Raw genomic sequence first — 12,221 nt, forward strand, 5'->3', positions numbered from 1 at the left:
AACGGGTTCCACTGAGAAAAGAAAAAACAGGACACACAAATCCTGACAAGTTGGTATAGGTTTTTTTTCCATGGAAATCTGTCACACCACACCTGAAAACTTGATCACATGTACGTCTGGACAGAACATTTCACTACAAACTGAGCAATTTATACACAGGGTTCAAAAAGTTTTATGTGGGGATGAGTGATATCTCATTAGGACAACTGATGCATAGGAAAATACAAAGAGGCTTTGAATCATAAGCAGCTCCATAAAGTTACTGCTACATATTTTAGGCATGAAAAAAAATCACTCCTGAGTGGGTAAGTCACCAAAACCAAAAGGCAGTTTTTCCAATTATTGCTCATCAATTCTGCTTATAGAATGAAGAAGGAAAGATTTTACTATTATTACTGACTCAGAGTGTTTTGTTTCTGTATCACTTTCAAAGAATGTTCAGAACATCTTGTTCCAGAATATTTCCCTTCCAAGAGAAATCACTTTCTGTACCATACATGGCTGAAAACAGTACGTGCTGGGTTTGCATTCTTACAGAAAATAGAAACTATTCCAAAGTCTCCCCAGCATCGCATGAATAGATGCAAAGTAGCTAAGACAAAAACACAAGACACAACTTTTAAGATGCAATAATATTTCAATACAGTCATGACATCTTAAAGAAGTATGTCTTTAATAGGCATCTGTGACAAGTCCAAACAAGTTTCCCATTACGCATAACTTTGTATAAAGTCTGACTCAAATCTATTCACTCTCCAAAAGCAACGTACTGTAGTGTTTGCAGGGATGATAAAGTCTGCACTAGACTCTGGGGAATACTCTTACATTTGATATCCCCACGTGCTGTTTGCAAATTACAAGAGATTAATCATCACATCATTGTCAGTTAAGCAGGAGCCACATAAATTAAAATGCTGGATGGATTGTTACCAATTTTGCAGGCATAGAAACCTTAGAAAACACACATTCCTCAAGCATTTCTTGATTTGAAAACTGAAGAATAATCACAAAAAAGTATTGCAGACATTTTCCTAGGCCTTGAAAGTAGAGAACAGAAACTGCATTGCACTTTTATATGTAAAAGTCATACCTTCAAAAATGACTGTATAGTCACCATACCTACCTATGAAAACAGGACACTCACTTATTGTCATACATAATTATTTCCATATAAAATATTAATTTAACAAATTCTTACCTTCTCAAAGGGATCACCAATTACAGAGTAAACAAAAAGCCCTACTGAAAGATTTCACATTAGTGAAGTACAAAAGCCTTCTGGTATCATCTTCTTTCTTCCAGGGAAGGGAAAAAGTACAACTCATACACTGCAAATATTGCAAGGACCCAAGAGAAGATGATGGCCTGTATGGTCTTGATAACAAAACTGTGTTGTTCATTCTTAAAAGCTCACTATTCCCCTAAAATTCATAGGTACAGAAGACATTATCTTTTTTGCATCATATCAAAATGAAAACTTTCATTCCCAGGCTAAGAGGTCTGGATTTGCATCTGGAGTGATGTAGATACAATACATAGTAACTTAGGTTCTATCCTAAAGTCCTCTGTGCTGCAAGGTGGCACCCCTAACTCATGGTAGCTCTACTCTAATATTGTCAGTATTTCAAATAAAACCTAATATATGAGAAACCAGTGTTCACTGTGTGCCCAGGAGAAAACCAGCAAAAGGGAGAATGACATAGAACTCAGTTTCCAGGTGGTGATGGAGACAACACAGTGGAACGTTGAACTGATACCAAAGGAAATTTCCCTGTTGTTTAACAATCAGAATGTATTCAAATTCAGCTTAGTCTTACCCCAAAAAACAGTTACCAAAAAATCTCCAAACCTGTCTCAGCATACATCTCGGTTGAGACGGCCACAACACACAGAGTGTCACCATACAGTATCAGAAGGCTTCAACCCACACAGAATAACACAACTCCAGAAGGCTGCAAGCATCTGCCCTTCTTGTCCTTCAGCCCAGCCTTTTATACCCTGATGTGATGCATTGCACCTGTGTGCCCTCTGTTCCCTTTGGAGGTTGGTCAGTGCACCTGGGCACTCCATGGCTCATTGCTGTCAATGCTGCTCACCTGCTTCTCACAGCTGTGCCCACTGGGGATGAGGCTCTGCTGCAGACCTACTCCCAGTTACCACAAACTGTGTGCCTACACAAATTAATTTTACGAAAGTGAAATCTTGAAAGTTTCAATATTGCACAAGCACACTTTTCACTGATGAGTTTTATTACCTTTTACTGAAAATTCTTTGCTAGCTCTGCTTTGACATGGCAGGCTCAGAGATAAATGCACAAGTAAGCTCTGAGGAAGCCTTTGTCAGGTCTCCATCAGCTGTGTGGCTTACTTCAGTGCAAAAGGGAAGAGGCAGTATTCTGGAGCCAAAATGAAAGTTTTTTTCTCAAGACTTCATGTGCATAAAAACCATACCTTAAACATACACATTTCATAAATATTTTACGCCTGAATGCTCCAAGAAAAACAGAAAACACTATTCCAAAAACAGCTTAGAATGTGAGAATTATTTAAGAAACTTAAACTCTAAAAAGATAATAAAAACTTTATGAATTAACACGCCATCAAATTCAATAATGTTGTGAAGGCAAAAAGCTGTGGAATGAAGAATCTCACCAACACTACAAATCATATCTTAAAGGAAATCACTTCAGACTGATCCATCTACTGCACTTAGCTGTGAGAAGACATCGCAGTGGTAAACTGTTTTAAAGTGGTTTTCCTAGAGGGCTGATGGGTTGGGTTGGTGCTTGGACATTTTCTGCAGTAAGTGTTACAACACTCCAGATTTTACGAACTTGAAAAGTTCTTGTCACACCAGCAGAGCTGCTGTGGGATTTGAGGAGAAATTTTCCTGTTTACAGTTGGTAACTGAATTGCTGAGACACTTAATCCTTGAAAGGAAGAAACTAATGAAACCAACAAACTCCTGCATAAACAAACACAACAGAAGCAAAAACCACAGCAGCAGTTTAACAGAAATGTTGCTGCACTAGTTCAATGAGCTTGGCTTAGGGAAAACTTCTAGGAAATAGATATTTAAGGCTACCATTAAACATTTTTTTCTGTTAAAAATTCTTTAGAGAGGGGAAAAGAAGTGAGGGACATGAACTATTCCTCTGCCTTGTTTTCATTTCCTAACTTCTGCTCCTCATCATTAAGTTGATCAGACAACAGCTTACAGAGTAAAAGAGGATGGAATTATAGCAAAATCTGGTCTTTTCAAGAGAAACAGGATATAGACAGTGCATCTATTTGTACCTTGTCTATCATATCCGGTCTGTTCGTAGCTGCCAGAATTGTCACATCCTTCAGCTGTTCTATTCCATCCATTTCCGTCAGCAACTGAGCCAAGACACGGTCTGCTACATTCCCAGCACCTGAAGAGCTGATTCACAGAAAAAAAAAAGTCACAGCATTATCTTTGCCTTCCTAGAAATAGGAGAAAAGAAAAGATACACTATTCTTTCCAATTCACAGGGATGCACCTGTTTGCCTTAATTTTTTCATAATATTTATTTTCACCTTCAACCTCTGAAACAGCATCAGTGATATGAAGTGAGTAAAACCAACTCAGAGAATTTGAGTTCCATAAGTTTTCTTGGTATGCAGCACAGCAACTGAGATTTGGGTTTTTGTTTTTTTTATTTATTGCCCTGCTATGGAGGTTGTAAAGAACTTAGTACAATGTGGGTATCTGGAATAAACATTTTTAAGAAAACTGAATTCACGCAGCTTCTTCACTAGTCAGACAAACCTTCATTTTTGGCACCATCCAAGTGACAGCTTACACCACCCTATGCAGTATAAAAAAATCAGGCAGTTATGTGTTTTGCAGAGTTGCTCTACATTTTTATATTCTCTCCATCACATAATAATAAACTGAGTGTTGACCAACTGCCTCACAATTGCATTGTCAGTCTTTTAACTCAGTTTGTTTTCCAGATACCAGGGAAAAAACCCAACACTAAAAAAACTGAAAACTCCAGTTTTGAAATCACCAGTATGTGAAAAACCTAAGCAGACAAGCATAAAGTATTCCCTCTGCTGAGAAGGGGCAGGGAAACGGAAGCAGGCTAGGGACAGCACCTGGAGAATGTAACAAAAATGTGAGTTTTATGCTCCTTTGCCAGAAACTGGGAATCCTGCTCTTGGCACACACCAAAACCTCACTGTTTTCCTCACAACCTTCCCCAGTGGATGGCAGGCACACACCCCCATCATCTTTCCCTAAAGGGACTGCTCTTCCAGGGCTATTCCCTCCTCTGCTGCACAGGGGAAGGTTTCACTTCTCTACCCCTAAATAGGCTCTTCTCAATTCAATTTGAAAAATTTAATCTCTCCAGTTCTTCTGGATCCCTATAAACTAAGAAGCAAAAAGAAGTCTGATATTTAAAACAAGACTAGATCTATACAGGATTAAGATAATTTTTTAATATCAAATTTTTTGAAAGTCCTATTTCAGAAGTTCTCTTTAATGTTTATACAGATAAACAGGCACCTACACACACAGAAGTGCCATACAATCATGTTTTCATTTTCCAAAAGTAAAAATATTAAATAAACTAAAATGTAAGTGCTCCAATTATTTCCATCAGACAGAGTGCACAAATACAGCTGTACAGTTATTATACACATATTGCTGCAGTACTCCCACCCACCAGTAGCCTTCCTGCAGCCACAGTGATGTCCCAGAGCCAAAGCAACAGTAACGGCTCCATTACTGTTGTACAGCTCCAAATAAATCCCCTAACTTTCCTATCCTACAACCAGTTCTACAGTTTTCCAGAGCAAAACAGTGAACTTATCACACCCAGTCTGGAAAACATCTTAAAGGAGCTATAATAAATGTTGGCAAAGAGAGTAAAATATTTCGGTTGCTAAGAAATATTAGAGAAGGGACTTGGGTTACCTGGTTGTCAGATTCTGGAGTTTCTGCAGCCACACTGGAAATTCCCAAGCCATATTTGAGCATTTCTATTGTACCTATGGGTCAGAGTCCCACTGACTTATAGAGGGCTGAGTGTGATAAAACACTTCAGGTGTTGGACATGGATAGCAAATGCTTTTGGAAAGACACACAGCTTAAAGGAAATTAAAATCAACTTTGTAACATTAGCTAGTCTCAGTAGGGATCCAGGCCTCCCATCTTGCATGGTTTTCAATTTGACTCCAATTTATACCTAATAGACTGAGCAAAAGAAAATGTTAAGAAAGAAAAAAGTAATTGTAAAGCTGGGACAAAAATGTTAACATTATATGAGATGATCTGAAGCTAGAAGACTTTGGAGGAGATGCTAAACTTTTGCTTCCGTAAAAAAAAAAATATATTGTTTTAGAGAGAGGCAGCTAGAACGGATATTACATCTTTCCCCAATATAAACATTTCTCTTACAAGCTTTCAACTGAAAAAAAAAAAACTAAACAAGAAAAACCCAACTACCCCCCCCAAAAAAAACCCAAACCAAAACAAAACAAAAAAACAAACAAACAAAAAAAACCAAAACAAAAAAACCCCACAAACACCAAACCAAAACCCACAACACATTAAAGAAGTGTTTATTCTAAGGAAAATCCCCACAGGGAAATGCACATTGCAAAGACTTCCATGCAATTAGGGCATCATCAGAAAACTCCAGTTAGGCAATCACTCATGGTATAATACAGCTCAAACAATAGCAGGGCTTCTAGGACATTATTAGGGGCTTTAATATTATCTCTTAAAAGTGAAGTAAACCATTTCAAGTCCATGCATGCAAAAAATATCAGTAACAAAACCAGTATCAAGTGAATAAGTGCCTGGAACCTATGGCACCACAGATTTCTAATGACAGTGCTTTTATTTACATAGTTCACTAAGCTATCACATGCTGCACCATTTTAGCACAGCCCACAAGAAATTAGCTTTTGGCTGAACAGAACACCCTATAAAAATCCCAGGCAGGCACAGGGAGAGATCTCTTCCCCAGCTGCTGGGAGCTGTCTCAGAGCCACAGTGTGCTCCAAGAACTCCGGTGCTGCCCGAGCCGTTAATTCCAGGGGTGACATGCAAGGATGCGATTTTCCATTTTCCCATGGTTTCCCAGCAAGGCTTCCAAATTAACATGGGCAACGTTCATTAAGGCTGCCTGGAGTTTTGACGCAAACAGCAGCCAGAGAAACAAACCACAATTAACCCTCCAGTCCCACGAAGGCACTGCTAAAACCATCTTCCAGCCAAGGGGCTGACTTGGCCTCCCCCCCAACCTCCACCTGACCTCCACACATTGATGTTATCCTCACAACTGCCTGGAAATGGTCCTCCAAAGGCACGTCCTGGTACAAACTAATTTCCTGTCAACACGCTGCCTGCAAATCCAGGCAGCCAGAGCTAAGCCCCTCACATAATCCACGCAGGGCCATGTGTGTGCACGGCTGTGTGCACCAGGAGCCGTGCTCCAACCAGAAATACCTTTGAAATAAAAAATGTGTGAGTAAAGAGAAGCCTGCCTAAGAAGTTCAGGCAACTGCTGGTGCTGCCCTAATGAAATACATTAGGCTATGTGTTGTTTTAATTTTTTGCCAACCCCACTTTATTTACAATCCTCAACAAAGTTTTTAAAGGTAGAGAAGGTCATTACATCAGTTAGTGACAGAAATCCTCCTCTATGAGATATTCCAGCTAATCCTACAAGTGTCCCACCAGTCTCAGACAAAGCACATGTGCATTCCTGCACAGGCACTCAGCTTGACCACCAGAGAAGATTCCTGAAGCCTGTCAGGCAAGACTATCCACACTGAATATGAAAGACAAACCTGTTCTTGGTATATTACTTTGGCTAAAGGCATTCCCAATACACATTTTGGCAGAATAAACCATGTATTCTACAGTTTACCAAAGGCTCACAATTAATCTGAATTAATTCTGCCTTTCTGATGGACCTGAGATCAGGAGCACCAACTCCAAAATCAATATAGCAGAAGAGGGCTCAGGGCTCTCCACAGCTTTTATTTCTATCTCCTCTAGCTATATCCAGTGACCATTCAAGCCAGCTGGATTCAGGTATCAGTGGGCACTAAAATTTCCCCCTGGACACCTTAAACTGCTCTCATACTTCTTCCAGGGGATATAAAAGCAACCACAGCCCGATCCTATCACTGCACCAAGGCGTACATACAGTTCACTAGCTTATACAGATCTTCAAGCCAAGAAGATTTTGTTTCCAGACATAACCAGATGTATGAAATCACATTTAAATCTGTTACTCTTCCTGCTATAGGCATTTTTTTGACAGCAACTTCTTGTTTTGTACATTTTTACTTATTTAATTTCCTTTCCTCCCCCCACCCTTTTTCTAACAGATTTTTTAATATTTGAAAACTAAAAACAGTCTGAGAATGCAGTCACTGCGGTTTCACCCCACGATGAAATTTGGTAAGGCATCACCACTGCGCGCTAAAGCAAACATACATTTGCATCATCTGACCATCTACAGCACTTCTGAAAAAATACTCATTTCACTGGCTTTCCAGTACCAGATGTCATTTTTACTGAAAAATGTATTTAAGTCTCCAGCACCACTTAAATCTCATAAAGGAGAACCAGTAACTCTCCATCCCACCATTGACTTCAATGGCACTGAAGCCTGTCGGAACACCTTGGCTTCAGAATCAGGACCTTAATTTCATTACACTGCTAAACTGTACACGTGGAAATGCAGGAAATCTTCACACAGTAACATTTTGAGAGCTGTTAACATCACAGCAACTGTGAGGCTGCAAAAGCAGGAGGAAGTCTGGGAGGACCCCTCTCCTGCACAGCTGACCCTACCTCAGGCAGAACTGTGAGGTCAGAGGCAGACCTCAGGAGATGTATCCAAAATAAAATACTGCAGATGGATTAATCCCCATATAGCTGAAATCTATAATGCAGGTTTTGTGACAAGGGAGTCCAGCCCACCCTCTCTTCCAAAACATCCTATCAGGCAAGACTTACACATGGATAAAAACTGGCTTTATTATTTTTTCCCCCCAGACAAAAGAATCCCAATCATAATCAAAATTTATAGGTTTTAAAAATACTTGTGGATGTGGTATCATCTGAAATAACCCTTTCACTGAAACCTCTGGAAATCATTTTACATCAATACAAATGTAAAACTCATTGACATGACAAAATGCTCGGTATCAAAAAAATTTTAACATGTTGAAATAGACCCTGCTGGCAGGACTCTCCACCTCTCCATGAACTACAGAGGTAAAAGGTTTCTGAAATACAGAAGCGTCTTGCCAGCAGACTCCCACGTGAGAGCCGCCTTGCTCGCACAGCCTGAAGGATTTTTATTGAGCCTGACATTTGTGTGGGGGCTGTGCAGGGGGAACCTGTCAGCAAGGAGCACCTGCCAAGCCCAGCTTTTCCATCCGGCTGCCGCGATCGTAACTAACTGTCACACTCTTTTATTGCTCTCCCTCTCCCTCACGAACTCGGGTGAAACACGCCTTTGGCAGGTTAAGGTTTTCCACAGCATTTGAAAAATAAAAAAATATCTACTCCAATAGCATTACCAGAAAGACAATAACTGCAGGATGGCTCTGGAGATCAAATTTTGTGTAAAACTTCTATCACTGGGGCATTTTGTCCAGCAGAATGGACACTGCCATGCCAGTCAAGAAAAGCAGGCTTGTCCCATATTAAAACACTGGGCCAAATTTACTTCTGTGAATGTTATATCATGTGAATGGTACAACTTCATTGATCATTATTCAGACCACTACAGATTCTACAGGCTTGGATATTGTTAAAAAGCCTAAGAATAACATACAGCATGCAAATTTTTTTACAGTATCACTTAAGACTTCACTATTCATTGGAAAAAAAAAAAACAAAAACAAACAAAAAAAAAACCAAAACCAAAAAACCACCACTCTAGTACACAAGCCCCTTCAGTACTCAGACAAGAAACATTCCCCATGGGAGGGAATTTTCCTGCTTGTGTAATCAGGAAAACCCTGCAAGAAGATGATCCTAAACCCTTCCCTCCACCAGCACATTACAACTAGATGCTGTTGGATCCTGTACACACATGTGTCAACTACCACCCACTGTATTGTTTCCTATCTTCCCTGTCTTCTCAAGCACAAAATTCAAATACCACAGAAGGAAGACATCCAGAGGAAACCGAGGCAAAGTCTGGGAAATTCAGTCTGGGTAGAATATTTATCTTCATGGTCACCTGTATGCTAAAATGATGTTTTGCCAACTGTCAATTCACCGATTAAATGCAGTTCATGTAATTTGCTTTGCAAGGCATTAGAAGAGCACAGAAAAATAAAAGAACTCCAAGTACTCCTTGAGTGGTCTCCATCTTGCAAGCAAGCTTTCCTAAAAAGATGATGAGCTTTGTGGAAATAGGAAACAGTGCTCAGCTGTCAGCAGGTGACTTTGAAAGAAATGGCCTGCAGGCAGCTGCAGACACATCCTAATTATCCTTCACGGTTCTGTAAGCAGCCTCTTCCACTCACCTAAATTTCTCATTATTGCAGCTTCCAAAAGTTAATGAAGTAGGCCCAGAAAAATTAAACACAGTGAAAGGAGAGAAAAGGGGGAAAGAAGCCAGCTTGAGACAGGTTTGGAATCAACAGGCTTTCTTCCAGAGGGCTTTCCCCAAGCACATATCCAAATGCTTGAGTGCCTAGGTGGTGATCCATCACCCATTTTCATTGCTTGCAGATAATTCCAGATGCACATCCATGAAAGACTGGCATTAGCCCACACTTGCAGCTTGCCCTGGCACTGCCTGGCTGACCCAGGAGGGGTGCTAACATCATGAGATCTATTCTGCTAACATTGATGTTACCTTAAAAAAAAGCAATGAAACAAAATAAAAAAACAACCCCAAACCAAGCACACATCTGATGCACAGTAAATTTCCCACTTCCTTTAATTTCATTTTTCTCAGCATTTCTCATCTGTGCATTCCTGGAAGTTAATCAAGTTTAAATTTGTAATCAATCATGTCTACTAGGCAAGCAAGCACAGTTTAAGCTGTAAGTATTTTAGACCTAGAAGTAACTAACTAGACTGGATTTCATTTCATTACAACAATATTTATGTATAATAGGTTTACTGTTCATAAATTTTAGTTACAATTATGTTCCTCCTGCATATCATTAAAATTATGACTTCAAGAAAAGGGCTTATGGATCCAGTCCTGCTTTCACTGATGTTAATGCAAGTCTCTATTGACTTCAAATATCCGAATTATAATGTAGGCCAGGAAGTTACAAATTATTGGGGTTTGTAAACAAAAAGAAAGAAACACAGATTCAAAACCATGTTGTGATAAAGGATTCTTGATAGCCAAAAGCACTAACAAGATTACTTTAAAATTAAAGGGACTGCAGACATTTGCTGTATACACACATGAACTATGAGTAATGCTATTTGTTAGAATTGGTCTTCTGAAAACAATTACAAGCTTTTCTGTACAATAAAACAGTTTCAAAATTTTCCTCTTTCACCCCTCCTTGCCAGGCCTAAACTAAAAAGCTGGCACTAGGCATGCAGCGTTTTCCCCCAGACAATATTCGTTTGGACACCAAATTCCAAAACTTTAAAGAATTCATACAGCAGTCACAAAAGTTTTGAATGCCTTAATTCTCCATCATGTGCAAACATAGCTCAGATATTGGAGGGAATCAGCTGACGTCACCCAGTTCAGGCACGCCAGTGCCAATAGAGGCCAGAAACACAAAGTTCTTTGAGCTGAACAAGAATTGGGTCACTCATAACAATCATGGTAGGGGGAAACTCCCTATCTTCCAGGTATAATTTGTTCACGTTCTTCTGTCTTTGCATGAGAAATATTAGGGTGACAATACTTCCTCCAGCTTCAGTACTGCAAATTTACCCTGTGCAAGGCAGATTTCTGCCAAGAACCACTCTCTTTTGCTGCATCCCCACAGAATTCAGCCCGTGGATTTCATTACTGGATGCAACACACTGACCTCCTTCAATGACAGACACTGCCCATTGCACCAGGGAATTTGCACAGGCACTAAAATACAATGACAAGTTCAAGTGTAGAGGATAAATAAATATGAGATAAAATACCCCAGAAGGACATCTTGATTTAAAAAGAGAAGATTTATCACTATCCCTGTTCAAGGCAGAGGTGGTACATTACAGGAGAGAAGCTGCTGTTCCTCACAGGTTCTTCTAAAAGCCCGAGAGCCTCAGAACTTGAGACTGCAAAGATTTTAACACCTAAAATGAAAACAGTGTGTTTTCACATGTGTTTAGTGGCTCTGACTATTTTAAATTGTGTCTTAGGACTCTATCTATCCTCCCCCCCTCATACAGGATAATATATTTTCCCAAAAAAAGCATCATCATGCTGTGGTTTCAGGGGATTGGTACCAAAGTCCCTTCACTTTGTCACTTCTATCCTCACTCTGACAAGGTTAGCAATATTCATCTACCAACTTTTGGCCTCCACAAGTCAAAGGCAAGGTACTGATTTTGTCCCTTATCTTTTTTTTTCCCTTCCCCATGGAAAATAGAATTTATCAGTGCCTTTACAGCAGTCTGCAGCATTTCCCATCCTACATTACAGAGACTTGCAGTTAAAGGGGAAACGTTTTGCTTTTGAAAAACAAGAAAAGGATGTCTCTTGCTAAAAAATCCTAAAAATCCTACTTATATAAACAATGTCCCATTTCCAAAGCATGGCGATTTCTGAAGTTCAGCAAACAGACTGTCTGCACTGCATTTACACAGACCCACGTTCATTCATCACTTTCAAGTCTAATTACCAAGCCATTTCCCTCTTGGCAACCCCTAATGGCCAGAAGAATTAGGTTTTACATGGTCAGGATACTGAGGGTAACAAATACCCATAACTCTCAGCAGCTGTGTAATTTGTAAAGTCTCCCAAGCTTTGTGCAGGCACGGGATTACTTCAAGGCAAACTTTGCTGCTCACACACTGCTCTATCTGGACCAGTCCTGCTTCAGTACAATCTGTCCTACAAAAAGTCATAATAGCATCTTTCAAAAGTATGGGGAAAGAAAAGAAAAAGTCATAATCTTCTTGCATAAGCAAATGTTAATTAGAACCACAAAGCAGAGAAAAAGGCTCCGTCCATCTCATGGTTCAGCTCTCCTGATGCATGACGACTGCAGAAGTTTTTCCTTTCTCAATTTCTC

At 39.8% G+C, this 12,221-nt stretch overlaps 1 protein-coding gene across 5 annotated transcripts in view; it reads right to left on the reverse strand.

Annotated features, from left to right (window-relative positions):
* The window catches only part of AFG2A (AFG2 AAA ATPase homolog A), a 162,931-nt gene that overhangs the window by 109,060 nt on the left and 41,650 nt on the right, over positions 1 to 12,221 (reverse strand). For 4 of the 5 annotated variants that reach the window (XR_010998324.1, XM_068187932.1, XM_068187935.1 and 1 more), the window contains one exon: positions 3,297 to 3,423. The exons of the other annotated variant lie outside the window; for it this stretch is intronic. Coding sequence is in view for 3 of the 4 variants with exons in the window: in XM_068187932.1 (XP_068044033.1) it covers positions 3,297 to 3,423 (127 nt within the window). In the remaining variant the exon portion in view is untranslated. The remainder of the gene's footprint in view (positions 1 to 3,296; positions 3,424 to 12,221) is intronic. 5 annotated transcript variants of the gene reach the window in all.

The sequence above is a fragment of the Anomalospiza imberbis genome, chromosome 4 (assembly GCF_031753505.1).
Source record: "Anomalospiza imberbis isolate Cuckoo-Finch-1a 21T00152 chromosome 4, ASM3175350v1, whole genome shotgun sequence".
Lineage (NCBI taxonomy): Eukaryota > Metazoa > Chordata > Aves > Passeriformes > Viduidae > Anomalospiza > Anomalospiza imberbis.